The sequence below is a fragment of the Alosa pseudoharengus genome, unplaced genomic scaffold (assembly GCF_046254945.1).
Source record: "Alosa pseudoharengus isolate Yale_2024_CS ecotype anadromous, Long Island Sound unplaced genomic scaffold, YU_APseudo_1.1 YU_APseudo_1.1_scf_3, whole genome shotgun sequence".
Lineage (NCBI taxonomy): Eukaryota > Metazoa > Chordata > Actinopteri > Clupeiformes > Clupeidae > Alosa > Alosa pseudoharengus.
In genome coordinates this window covers 38,684,052-38,698,327 of record NW_027468718.1, presented here as the reverse complement: position 1 = coordinate 38,698,327, position 14,276 = coordinate 38,684,052, and the positions used below count along the sequence as shown (strand labels likewise).

The window sequence follows — 14,276 nt, the reverse complement described above, 5'->3', positions numbered from 1 at the left end:
TAGAGTCGTTTTCTTCTTCTGCAAGTAACAGTGTGTTGTTTTTAGAAGGGAGTATTACAAATTTGTTAAAATAGACAATTTTTTTTACTTTTTAGTTGTTTTTTTGCTAGCTATGGGGCTAACCTGTTACTTGGCAAAAAAAATAAAAAAATCATCAACACCATAGCATTTTCCATTTTTATGAAATGAATGAACTTGAAATGAAATTAGGTTACTCTTTACTTGACAGTATCGACATAAGTGACATGACACTGTCATGAATGTGTCATAAACAAGTCATAAACGTTTATGACAACACTTCTGTTATTAAGTGTCATTCATTTTTTCTTTTTTCATAACAAGTTAGGATTAGGGTTAGAGGTTAGGATTTGGGGTTAGGTGTTAGGGTTCATGTGTCATGACAGTCTCATGTGTTCATGACAGTGTCATGTCACTCCTATGTCAATACTGTCAAGTAAAGTGTTACCAAACATTATATTATTTTTTATATTTATAGTATTTTAATTATCAAAAGCAAAATTAGTACTGTCAATACATCATTTTATCAACTTCTCTGCAAGCATATTGTCAATAGCAAGCAAACACACTTAAATATGATATTCCGTCAATTGCTTTTGTATTGTCCTAATGTAAATTATTTTTGATTTTAGGGACATGTGTATAATTCCACTTCACGCATAAGAAACTGGAAGGACAAGAAATCATGGCTGGGATTTGCTCAGGTAACATGCTTTAAAGTGATGTGGGCTGAATTATACTCAAATGTTGTGGGGAACTGGGACCATTTGGCCGTGGTAAAGGTCTGCGCTACCCGAGAGCGTGTCAGCTATGCAAACTTTAAAACGTCATGTTTAATCAGCGACACATGAAAAATATAATGCTAACTGCAACTGGTGAACAAGCTATAACCTTCCAAGGCAACATTAGGCTATTAAACCTAGGTGAATTCACAATGCACCCAGAGTAGATTTTTCATTTTCGCAAAGGAATTCAAAAAGGCCAGCTGGAGGAACATGAATTTGCGAGTGACTCTTTTTAAGCTTACTTCAGCAAGAATTTAATTTACCTATAAACAGCGAGAAACACTGAGGTTTTTTACCTCATGTCTACAGGCAAAGATCCACTTTAGTGTAGCATGGGCTGTGTGTTTATTAGCTTACATTTTGATGTGAATGTGTGCCTGGTACGCAAAATCGCCCCCCCCCACTGAGAAACCCTATTCTAGAGAAACCTAACCGTAGGCACCTTCAGTGTTTAGTTAACTGGTGGGGTAAGTCACTGAACAGTCAAAGGGGCTAAAATTATGTTAATTATGCCAAAATTATGTTGCATACAATCAATACTTTCCTGTTATGTCCTTATAAGGTACAGGTTAACCCTCTATACCCCATAGCGGCCGTCGACACCCGTTCTACATTCTCCTGTAACGGCCGCGACCGGGCGCAATTCTTAAAGCTGCTATAGTATAACCTTCATACATGAAATAATACAGTATTAGTGGATACATGGACACTAGACTTTTATTTTGACACACTTAAATGGCTAGGTCGCTGTCAGTGTTGGTAGTAACGGCGTTTAGGTATAACGGCGCTACTAACGGAGTTACTTTTTTCAGTAATGAGTAATCTAATTGATTACACTTACCATTTTAATAACAACGTTACTGTCAAAAAATGCGGAGCGTTACTATAATTGAAGCTGTTTTTTCATCAGACCAACTAGATCTCTGAGCCAAGAGGCAAAGTACTGTTCTTCCTTGGTTAGTGGCATAAATGCTGACGATTGGTTGAGGTTGAGTAAAATTTCATGGTAAGCCAGGGGTGTCCATACTATGTCCTCCATGTTTTACACAAAACATACCTGTGGCCATTGAAATAGTCTTTGGCATATGAGTGCTAATGCCAAACGTTTTTGATCTAGTTATATTTGGCAAGGACAACAGCAATTAAGGCATAGCTAGCACATGTGGGATACATGTTAAGATGTCTGATATTTAAAGGAACTGTATCTACGATTGTGGCCAAAACTGGTACTGCAATCACTTTCAAATTACTGTAGAGCAGTGTATCCCCTCCCCTGACTGGCAGAGCTGGCAACCTGGATGCCGAAACACTACTGACTTCATGATTAGTAGATAGGTGGAGGGTGGCGCATCAGGCCAAAACACAACATGACAACAGCAACACCAGTTGAGGGCTGTAACTTCACTTTTTAAATGACAATATCCTGGCCGGACTACTGTTGTCAGTGATATAAGTATTTGAAATAAACATTAATTGTAGTACATTTCTTACATACGGTTCCTTTAAGGCAGCTGTTGACACTGTATAGGTTTGTGTGACCTATATCATTTTGTATTGATACATTTATACCTAGGACTGCCTGCTATATTGTGATATGAGTAGCCACAATGTAACTGCCATTAGGATCAACCCTGAAACACTGGAACAAGAGGGAACCATCGCCATGCCAGGTACTGTATATCTCTGTCAGAAATCAGACTAATTATGTAATTTAACAAGGTTCATTCTCCAGTCATTTCACATGGTTGCTATGGTAGAAAATTGGTGTACTAGGTGGTTGCAATCATTATAATGATCAGGGAAGCACAAAGCAAAACCACATATAAAGTATTGTGGTAGTAGGCATGTCTAATCTGGTCATCTAGTGAATTTGCTTTGACATTCCTGTAACAGTACCTAAAGAAACATGATAAAAAAAAACACAGGGTTGGGAAGGTTACTTTGGAAATGTAATGTTACAGTTTACTTGCTAGTCTGTCAAAGGTGTAATAAGTAGGGATGCAACGATACGCTCAAGTCATAATTCAGTACGATTCACAATATCTTAAACAGAATAACTATAGGCTGCCGGACCTGCTGTTTAAGTGGATTTGTGCTGGAGGATTAGAGTTCTTGCTCATCGTGCAATCGTTTTCATATGGAGTAAACACTCGATGCAGATAAACGGCTAGAAGCTGGGAAAAAGCTAGCAACCAAACCAGAGTTAGTGAGGGAAACATATGTATAGTTTCAACAGCGGGTAATTGAATAAAGCTGCAACTCCTCTGACTGTATCTTGTTGTGTCAGTAGGCTACTCTGTTGCGCACAACCTGCTGCCCCAAAGGTCAATAACTTATGACCAGTCTGGAACTCAGGAATGGTTAACATATTTCTCGGTAGTATTACAAAAAACAAGAGAACGAAATGCAAATATACGTAATAATAAGTAATAATTAAGTAAAAACTACTTATCCCACCGAACTTGTCCCACCAAAGAGTTTATTTATTTGTTTCCCCAGCTAGTGTGGTAAAGTGTAGACACACCAGCAAGAAAGCAGCTTAACTGCTTGGTTTCGTTGTTCAGTTCTGTTGTTTGTTCTCATAACTAATGTTTCATTTTACATCATTATGTTCCAATCCTTGAGTGGTATAAGTATTGCTGCCAAAATGGTTTTGTTTGTGAAAGCTCATAGTGGTTAAAAGATTTTGATACATTTTGTCAGAAGACCAGAAGCAATCATGAAAAGTATGGATGTAAAAATGTTCGAAGTCTTTTTCATGCTGGTTCCTCAGATCATTGTGTATGAAGAATGCACCTTATATCTTTTAAGGTCTGAAAACCGATGGACAGAACATTGTGTTCACTGATGGAGAGCATATCAATCAGATTGCTGCCTGCAAAGATGTGAGTTCTAATTCTCAACAAAGCAATTGTCCAATGTTTGTCTTTACAACAATAGCCTACACTGCAAAAATTTAAATCTGTAAGTGTTATCAATGTCATATTTAGATAAAAAAATGTATTTGGTATTGTTTTTTCGTATAAAGAGATTTACCCAGCGCTGTCTCGTAAGATAATTTTGACTTAATTTAATAAGAGTTTGACTTAATTTAAGGAGTCTTATTAAGGAGTTCTCGCACGCCATTGTTGTTTGTGTCTACGTTCCGCCTCAAGTGTTTGTCCTGTGTATTGTCTTGTATTTTTTTAACTGGAATGGCACCAAGACAAATTCCAATCAACTTTGTTGACATGGCAATAAATTATTGAACTTGAACTTGAAGCCCTCCCGGACACAGCGTGTGACGTCATTCACTCTACAGTCGCTAGGCTCCAAACTCAGCACAGTGATGCCTTCTTTGCGATCTCTGGTGACTTCAACCACATTACACTGGATTCCACCCTCACAAACTTTTACCAGTTTGTTGACTGCCCAACTAGGAAAAACAGGACAATAGATCTCATGTATGCAAACGTGAGGGATGCTTACAGTGCCACCCCCCTTCCCCCACTGGGGAAGTCGGACCATAACCTCATTCATCTTCAGCCAATGTACAAGCCAAAAGTTCAGAGGCTACCAGTTGCCACGCGCACCTTCAGGAAGGGGACACCAGAAGCGGATGAGGCTTTGAGAGACTGCTTTGAGTCCACTGACTGGAGTGTTCTACTGAATGGAGAGGACTTAGAGGAGGTCACACATTGCACTACTGACTATCTGAACTTCTGTATCATTGTTGTTCCCACAAGGACTGTACGCTGCTATCCAAATAACAAGCCTTGGATAACCAGTAATGTACAGACCCTTCTCAATAGGAAAAAGATGGCGTTTAAGGAGGGGGACATGGCAGAGCTGAGGCGAATACAGGGGGAACTCAAGAATAAGCTCAAAGAGGCTAAGGAGGATTACGGAAGGAAGATGGAACAGAAGTTGCAAGAAAACAACATGAAGGAGGTGTGGGACTGTATGAAATCTATCACTGGCCTTAAGAAGAGCAGCAGCTCTGTGGAGGGAGACCTGGACAGGGCGAACCAGCTGAACCACTTTTACAACATGTTCGATTGCCCATCCCCCAGCCCCCACCCCACCTCATTACCAGTGCAACACTCACCCCCACCATCACTGGATATTGCACCCCTCCCCCACATGGCGACCATGAACAACGAGGTGACAACGACCTCAGTCAACAGCCATCAGACTAGGGGTGAACGATTTTGGAAAAAAATCTAATTGCGATTTTTCTCACCAATATTGTGATTGCGATGCGATATGCGATTATTTTTAAGCTCTTTATCTTCTGTCTTATTCAACAAAGACAAGCAATATATTATTCTATAGTATGACCAACACAAAATTAGATAAGTTAAACATAAACTGTTCTTTCCTGGAGCCCAGGCCTATGTTATGATGGCATTAGGTCATTGAATAGGATTTATGAATGAAATATTTTTTATTTAACTACTTTAATCACATTAGTAGACCTATTTGTTGAACTTCCAGCCTTGTAAACATTTAATGATTCTGATTCGTTTCTATTTCATGTAGATATGACCTTATTTCGTTAGTTAACAAATAGGTCTACATGTAGTGGCACTGACAAGGCTTCTCCTTGTCCTGTGCTCTCCATACACGCGCGCGCGCTACTTGCACGTGAATCGGAACAAACTACTGTAGATTGTTGTAGCGCAAATAAATGCGGCCGAATGACCGTTCGGCTCGGTGTTAACTAAAGGTTAGCATCATCAACACCACAGCGCAATACGCATGCATGCAAATTAACTAGTTTGTTCATATCACAACAAAGCCAATCGCGGAGACAAAACTCTTTAAACAGGCAAAGTTATCAGCATGTATGTAGCCTAGAGCCTTAGCTGGTAAGCTAATGTTAGAACAGCTGGGTTTTTGGTGGTTAGCTGTGTCAACAACTTGCGGATAACATTATGCATCAATTCATTACCTGTGAGATGAAATGTTTGTGCCGCCAGCCCCCTTGGATATCGCAAATGCCCCCACTGTCACTGTACTCCAGTAAACAAAGTCCCCAGTGCACAGGTGAATGGCTGCTGTGCAGCCTAAACAGTCGTGGAGTTTTAATCGTCAGCTGGACAAGTGAACGAAGTTACCAGCCAGAGTAGCAGCACAGGGGAATTATGAACTAGAACCAGGGACATGGTAGGTTCGAGCAAAAGGTAATTAAGAGGTTTATTTTTAACCAAAGTAGCTCTACTGATCAGACCTTTCTTGACACTGTTAGCTGGTCCTCTTGTTTACGTTTTTTGCTTCTTCAGTGGTCGGTGAGAAGAGTCATTGGCGCGTCGGCAAGCGCAAGTATAATGCGTTTTGGTGACGTCACATATTACAAATCGCAGCCTTTGCGGTTTGAAAATCGTGTTTCATCATATCGCGATATTATCGCAAATGCAATAAATCGTTCAGCCCTACATCAGACACACAGACCCCTCCATCATCACTGCTGATCAGGCTATCGCACCTCTCCCCCACATGGTGACCACGAGTAGTGCGGCAACAATGGCTTCAGCCAACGGCCATCAGTCTCTAGCCACACGACAACCCTCTCAGAACCACCCCTCCTCCTCCTCACCCTCCACTCCCCTCATCCCCCCCATCATTACAGCTGATCAAGTAAGTTATCTTTTAAAAAAACTTCATCCTCATAAGGCAGCCGGGCCTGACAGACTGTCCAAGGCTGCTCAAGGCCTGTGCTGCTGAACTGGGGGAGCCACTGAAGCACATCTTCAACTGGAGTCTACGTCTCGGACAAGTTCCAACACTGTGGAAGACATCATGTCTCACCCCTGTCCCCAAGAAACCACACCCCAGTGAGCTTAATGACTTCAGACCTGTCGCTCTAACATCACATGTGATGAAAACAATGGAACGACTGGTCTTAGGTATGCTCAGACCCCAGTTACGCCATGCACTAGACCCGTTACAGTTTGCATACCAGGAGAAAGTGGGCGTGGACGATGCCATCACTTATCTTTTACACAGGACACATTCTCACCTAGACAAGGGGAAAAGTGCTGTGAGAATAATGTTCTTTGATTTCTCAAGTGCTTTTAACACCATCCAACCCCTCAGACTGGGAGACAAGCTCTTGCAGATGGGTGTGGACGCTCACCTGGTAACCAGATTACCTGACCGAGCGACCACAGTTCGTCAGACTGAAGAACTGTCTCACTGACACTGTGATCAGCAGCACCGGAGCGCCACAGGGAACTGTGCTCTCTCCAGTCCTGTTCACCCTGTACACATCTGACTTCTGCTACAAAACCGAGTCATGCCACATGCAGAAGTTTTCTGATGATACTGCAATTGTGGGGTGTATCAGGGACGAGCAAGAGGAGGAGTACAGGAGCCTGGTGGAGGACTTTGTGCATTGGTGCAAACTCAATCACCTTCAACTCAACACTTCAAAGACTAAGGAGATGGTGGTGGATTTCCGCAGGTCTAAGCCCGCTCTGCTACCAGTCTCCATTGATGGGGTCAATGTGGAGGTGGTAAGCACCTACAAGTATCTGGGTCTCCACCTGAACAATAAACTGGACTGGTCAGCCAACACTGATGCACTCTACAAGAAGGGACAGAGCAGGCTGTACTTCATGAGGAGGCTGCGGTCCTTCAATGTGTTCAGCAAGCTCCTCAGGATGTTCTACCAGTCTGTTGTGGCCAGCGCCCTCTTCTATGCAGTGGTATGCTGGAGAGGAAGCACAAAGAAGAAGGATGCTGGGCGACTTGATAGGCTGGTAAGGAAGGCTGGCTCTGTAGTGGGAGCTGAACTGGAGTGCATCACTTCAATATCTGACAAAAGGACCCTAAACAAACTGATCAACATCTTGGACAATGAATGTCATCCACTCTACAGCACTATCAAAAAGCAAAAGAGCTTGATCAGCTGGAGACTTTGCGCACTGCCATGCACAACTGAAAGGCTGAGGAAGTCATTTGTTCCTAGGGCCATTGAACTGTTCAATGCCTCACTAAAGGGAAGAGGAGAGAGATTTCTCTGCTTAGTCTGTCTGCCTCCCTCTCCATGTTTGAGTACTGACTGCCCACTACTGCTTTACTACTGTTTTACTACTGTTTTACTAATGTACACAGCCTAATGTTTTCACTACTGTTTTACTGCTACACTGTTTTTCATGCTATATTAGCACACATGATCAATGGCTGCGGTCAGGCTTCTGCTACAATACTGAATGAATGAATGGCTATAACCCTATTACCTCAACCTGTTCTTGCACTGAAATAGTTTTTTATTTTACCTTGTCTACATTATACTTTACTTTACTCTCCTATTTGTCCATATTATTTATGCTCGTCTCTAGACCTTACTCTTCCACTGTTGGACTAATGTTGGACTACTTTTTGCACCTTCACCATGACACTCACTCTCTTGAGCACCTTGCCATGCACACATAACTAAAGGACTATGGTTGGACTACTTTTTGCACCTTCACCATGACACTCACTCCCTTTAGCACCTTACCAGTCTTGGCCCTGTCACTACAAGCGTCTTATGCTTGATCACCCTCAAGCACATTGGACTTTCTAAATTTAATTTATATAGTGTATTTAGTATTTAGTTTTGTTAGTTTTCTTATCTTTCTTATCTTCTACTGTCTTTATTGTACAGTGGAGTTTAGGTATATGTTTATACTTATACTTATGTTTACCATTTCTGCTGTAAGTGCATGTTGTGTGTGATGTCTGTATGCTACTGAGACCCTTGAATTTCCCCTTGGGGATCAATAAATTGTGGGCAGCCGTGGCCCACTGGTTAGCACTCTGGACTTGTAACCGGAGGTTGCCGGTTCGAGCCCCGACCAGTGGGCCGCGGCTGAAGTGCCCTTGAGCAAGGCGCTAGGTAGGTTTTTTTATACTGAAAACAGTACAAATTAGATTTTTAGATCTTGATATAAGATTAATAACAGTTGGTTAGATTTTCTTAGATAAGCAATTTTTGCCGTGTAGATCCTTGCTGAACTTAAGGGCTATAAACTTTGAGATGTTTTTTATTTTTTTATTTACAAACGGTGATCTTGCACTTTTGACCCGTATGCCTGATTTTCAAAAATTAGTTACTGTTGGAATCCTCAACCCTATTCTACTGTCTGCTTCCGTTGGTGAACCACACCTGAGCAAGCACACTTTGCAGTTCCTCGGAAAAGCACTCTAGTTAGTAGTTAACCAAGCTACTTTAGCATAGTCTGTGATGCTTTGCTGGCAAGGACTAGATATCAAACTATTTTGATAGCTGTCCTAAACATTGCCAGATATTTTCCACTTTTAAATCATACATCTGGTCATGGTTCAAATTCAGAACTGTTTCAGTCTCTCATTACTGCAAATGTATTAACATTTGACATTGAAGGTGTGAGAGTCCATTCTTGACATCATGTGTTAATAGTTAATAATGTTAATTATTTGAGGTCCACTTTAGTTTTTTCATTGTTAATATCTTTTGTTATTGCAAAACAGGATGGCTTTGTGGTACGCATCTATGCTGCCAGCTCAGACCTGGTGTTGCAGCAAGAGCTACAGCTAAAGCTGGCAAGGAAGTGTCTCCATGCCTGTGGCATCTCCCTTTTTGATTTGGAGAAGGAACTGCACATCATCAGTGAGTAATGCTTGTAAATAAACACTGGGATTATTTGGTGACTGTTGAAAGTTTTATGGGGGGATTTTAGGTTTGACTGCCAATTGTATTTATTTTTGAGTAAATATTTTAATGCACTTCATACCTTTGGAAATCTATTTTCTGTGTTCTGTACTACTACTCATTTGTATAGCACTTTGAATTACAAATGTATTTGAATTGTTACCATATGAATAAATCTGCCTTGCCTTGCTGAAAATTCTGTTTCTCAGGCACAGGGTTTGATGAGGAGGCAGCATTGTTGGGAGCAGGCAGGGAATTTGCATTGATGAAGACTGCCTCAGGAAAGGTATGGGTGTTACTTGATATGGGGCCAGTGCTCTAGACATACACTTGCCTGTAGTCACAATGGCCCTCATTTATGAAACATGCGTACAACATAAAACAGGCGAAGGTCGGGCGTACGCTCATTTCCACGCAAAGCATGGCATTTATCAATTTGAGCGTGAGCGGTGGCTAGGCTCGAATCTCATGTCAAGTCTCAACTCGTACGCAAGAATTCAGGGAATTCACAGAATTCAGTGAATTCAGAAAACATACTATTCCTCTAGAAAACCTCGCAGGTAGGCCTACTTTAAAAATAGGATGAGGGGGAAAAACCATAATTCTAGCCAAGCATTCAACAATGAATAGTATATTATAATACATTAGCCTATGATAAATGTGCAGTGAGCAGAATTTAGGCATGGCTGCATGTGACATTTTTTATAGATCAAAATTACATAAGCCTAACAGCTGTTTTGAGTTAAGACTATATGTTTATTGTTAAGCCTATTGAATAACTTCATGATAGAGAAGACGAACCATTTTGTGGAATGATGCATCATCATATGAAATTTGCAACGATGTGACTCAAAGCAGTCTCTGGTAGCATAAGTGACATCTCGCTCTGTCTGCCACTCTGTAGCTGTGTGGCATTCTGAAACGTCCTTAAATTCGGGACCATGGCCGTCGTAGCCCCTTGCATTGGCCGTGAGGCCCCTTTGAAAATCAGAGGTTTACAGGCCACGGTGCCCCCTTCTTTCAATATTCTGCTTTGCGTCCTACTAATAGCAATTTTTATTTAGCCTGTGGCCTGTCAAAATAATCTTAGCATTCACAGCGCAAATTAATTTAAGTCTTTTACGCAGTGGAGACAGTGACAGCGCAAGAAAGAAAGCGCGTCCAAATTCACCCATTCTCAGTTGAACTATTCGCGAAGTAGCCTATTCATCACACAGACATCACAAGTATCACATGAAAGAGCTTTTTCTCAGCTTTTAAACGATGTTAGCCGACAATTGCTGTGTTGAACGGTTCGCGAGAAAAGTAAATAATATAATTCAATTTAATCATACATTCTACTGAAGGTTTTGCGTCCCATGATCTCCCTACCCATTCATCTCGGTGGAATACTTTACGAACCCTTCTTTTAACACATGACAAACCATATATCAGAATAAACAGGAGACCTTACCGAACATAAAGGTGTAAAGCAGTCCCCTGTACAGTTAGCCGTTCCAGAGTAATCCAGTTTTGAATTTGCAGTAAAGTTCGACATACATGGATGTCTCCAAATTTGGGCTTTACGTTTTACAATGTGTTTAGATTGTTCCACATCATTTCATAACGGGCCAAATACAAAATAAATGTTACAAATATCGCCTAGATATTGGTAAATCAGAGGACCGCTGACTAAGAGTTTGTGAAAGTAGCCTTAATGATCACAAAATGCTAAGCATGCATCTAGGCTATTTGAGTTTCTTAAAGCTGAGCTGTGCTTAAATGATTTCATAACAGGCCAAATATAAAATAAATGTTTTATATAGCCTAGATATCTGTAAATATTAGATGATCAGATGATTTACAGTTCTATGTAATATGTCATGTTTCATGTTTTTGTAATGTTTCATACAGTGATGCAGGTCTACTGCAGTGAATAGGCTAAATACAACTTTGATCATTTTTATAGCCTACTACTGTATAGTTAACTTTGGCCTTGGTGCCCTGACATGTGGCCTTTGTGCCCCCCACCAAATATGCCCAACTGAAGGCAAGTGGCCTTGCCCCCAGAATGTCGAAATTCCAAGCCTGGCCACTGCATACCCGTGTTTGTTGACGTGTTATAAAATCTGCGGAAATAATTTATGCAAGAAAACCGCATACAGGGAGTCTTTGTTGTTGAGGGCAGACATGATAATCATCCAAACAACTTGCACCTTGATCTGTGCTGTGCACTGATTCACTGCCGCTTACCCTCTCTGTCTCTGGTCCTGCACTGTGCTGTGTGAAAGTGGCTACAGTAGAGTGGCGAGAACCAAATAGTTGCCTCTTTTATCAATATATTTAATGATATCTCCAAACAACATCAAACTTCAATCAATCGAACGGATGGTTCGAGAGATATGCGAATAACAGACAAACAGACAGACAGATGTTCCTGTGATTTACAGATAGATTAAGGACCATCTTTGCATTAGATAGATAGATAGATACTTTATTCACCTAAGGGAAATTTAAGTTTTAAATTTGAGAAAATTTAGGAAATTATGTTCCTCACGAGACTCATTGTGAAGCACACTGTATTGGAAAGATGCTAGAAGCTATCCTCCTCATGCAATTGATAATGCACCCTTAAAATAGCAGTGTTGACAACGCAAATAAACATTATTAAAGTATTATAAACAAATAACACTGATGTTTTTTGAATATTTAATAAATGATTCATATGCTTACCCCTATTATACGTAAATATGTATATATTTTCTGTGTGTGTGTTTATTTGTCCTGAACAGATCTACTACACCGGAAAGTACCAGAGCCTTGGTATCAAACAAGGTGGCCCATCAGCTGGTAAATGGGTGGAATTACCAATCACCAAATCACCCAAGATTGTGCAGTTTTCTGTGGGGCATGATGGCTCACACGCCCTATTGGTAACAGAAGATGGTTGTGTCTTCTTCACTGGCCTGGCCAGTAAGGGGGAGGATGGAGAGACAAGTATGGACTTTGTTATTATTGGTTTGATTTAATTGAATATATCTGTACTATAGCCATTTTCCTTTTATCCATTGTATATTGACTGAATAACACTGAATGGTGTTCTAAGAGTATTTCTTTGGCAGTGTTTTGATTCGTTTGTCTTAAATTTACAGCCAAGAGTCGCAGGCAACCAAAGCCTTACAAGCCCAAGAAAATGATCAAGTTGGAGAGCAAGATGGCCATGTACACAGCGTGCAACAATGGCAGCAGCAGTATCATCACTAAGGATGGCGAACTTTACATGTTTGGGAAGGATGCTATCTACAGTGACAGTACCTGTAAGGGGGATATGAGCAGGGGTGACATGAAATATCAATTGCAGACAGCAGTTTGTATTTTCATCTTAACTTGATTTGTGTGCTTTAACTCAAACAATGCAAAAACCAGGGTTTATCTTCATATCTTCACAAATTATTCTCCTCCTGTTTAGGTCAGGTTACCGACCTGAAGGGCCATTTTGTAACTCAGGTAGCCATGGGCAAGGCTCACACTTGTGTTCTCACCAAGAGTGGAGAAGTATGGACATTTGGAGTGAACAACAAGGGTCAGTGTGGCAGAGACACAGGAGCCATGACACAGGCTGGTAAAGGTAAGGTGGATATTATACAAAGGAGGCTAAAACCCATGGGTGCTACATGCTATGGTGATGGTGTAGGTGTAGTGGTTAGGGACTTTGGTTTCTAAGCAGCCATTGTACCCTTAAGCAAGGCAAGAGTTGCTGCAGGAGTGCTGTCCCTCTAATTGGTCTCTGTAAATCACTCTGGATTAGGGTTGCAAAATTCTGGGAATTTTCAAAGTTGGAAACTTTCCATGGGAATATACGGGAATTAACGGGAATAAATTATCATTATCATAGTCCCTTCAGGTTGTCATTTTCATTATCGACATTGTTGACTAATTGTTGCAGCCCAAGTTGTCATCTAGAAGGCCAAATGCAAATCCTTTTCCCTATAGCTCTTGTCATGCCATCATAGTGGTCCAAATATCTCAGCTGCCAACATAGCTATGGATTTTGCTGCTTTCTTAGTAGGTTTGCAGGAACATTGATTTATTACTAAAGATGTTTTTCTATATGGTTCCAGTGTTTGGAGTAGAGAACATGGCTACTGCCATGGATGAGGACCTGGAGGATGAGCTAGATGAAAAGGAGGAAAAGTCTGTAATGTGCCAGCCAGGCATGCACAAGTGGAAGCTAGACCAGTGCATGGTGTGCACCGTGTGTGGGGACTGCACTGGATATGGAGCCAGCTGTGTCAGTAGTGGCCGTCCAGACCGTGTGCCTGGAGGGTGAGCCCATGCATTCATAAACACAGTCTTGCACATACTTGGTGTTATGCACATGCAATCACTCACACTAATTGCTCATAAAGACATTTTCAGACACTAGGGGTGTCACAATTCTCCAAATCCTCAATTCGATTTAATTTTCGATTTTAAAGTCACAATTCGATTCCTTTTTTGATCTTTTTTAAAATATTACTATTAATGCATTCCTTATATGTTATTTATTGTTTTGGCCTTTTCCTATTCTGTTTCGGGGGGCTTTTATTTTGAAACCGCTTTTTATTTTGAAACTGTTCCACCCCGCATGACTCTATTACGGAATAAAAACATGTCGAAGCTCATTGAAAGTTTGCTACACAAGATTTGGACAAGCCTATGAAATACTGATAGAATGTATTCTGGTCAGGCGAGAGGAAAATAGAAGAAAACTTTTTGGGTCATTTTGTTCTGGGAGAATCTTGCCATCCACCAGGATGATGAGGATAAGACATGGCTAGACCTTCCAGTAGGAC

General features: G+C 41.0%; 1 protein-coding gene across 11 annotated transcripts in view; it reads left to right on the top strand.

The window, feature by feature from the left end:
• Nucleotides 1-14,276, top strand: part of mycbp2 (MYC binding protein 2) — a 339,346-nt gene that overhangs the window by 35,316 nt on the left and 289,754 nt on the right. For all 11 annotated transcript variants that reach the window (XM_076264226.1, XM_076264236.1, XM_076264232.1 and 8 more), the window contains 9 exons: nucleotides 651-722; nucleotides 2,377-2,473; nucleotides 3,615-3,688; nucleotides 9,282-9,420; nucleotides 9,672-9,748; nucleotides 12,234-12,438; nucleotides 12,594-12,758; nucleotides 12,911-13,069; nucleotides 13,563-13,767. In XM_076264226.1, the coding sequence (XP_076120341.1) occupies nucleotides 651-722; nucleotides 2,377-2,473; nucleotides 3,615-3,688; nucleotides 9,282-9,420; nucleotides 9,672-9,748; nucleotides 12,234-12,438; nucleotides 12,594-12,758; nucleotides 12,911-13,069; nucleotides 13,563-13,767 (1,193 nt within the window). The remainder of the gene's footprint in view (nucleotides 1-650; nucleotides 723-2,376; nucleotides 2,474-3,614; nucleotides 3,689-9,281; nucleotides 9,421-9,671; nucleotides 9,749-12,233; nucleotides 12,439-12,593; nucleotides 12,759-12,910; nucleotides 13,070-13,562; nucleotides 13,768-14,276) is intronic.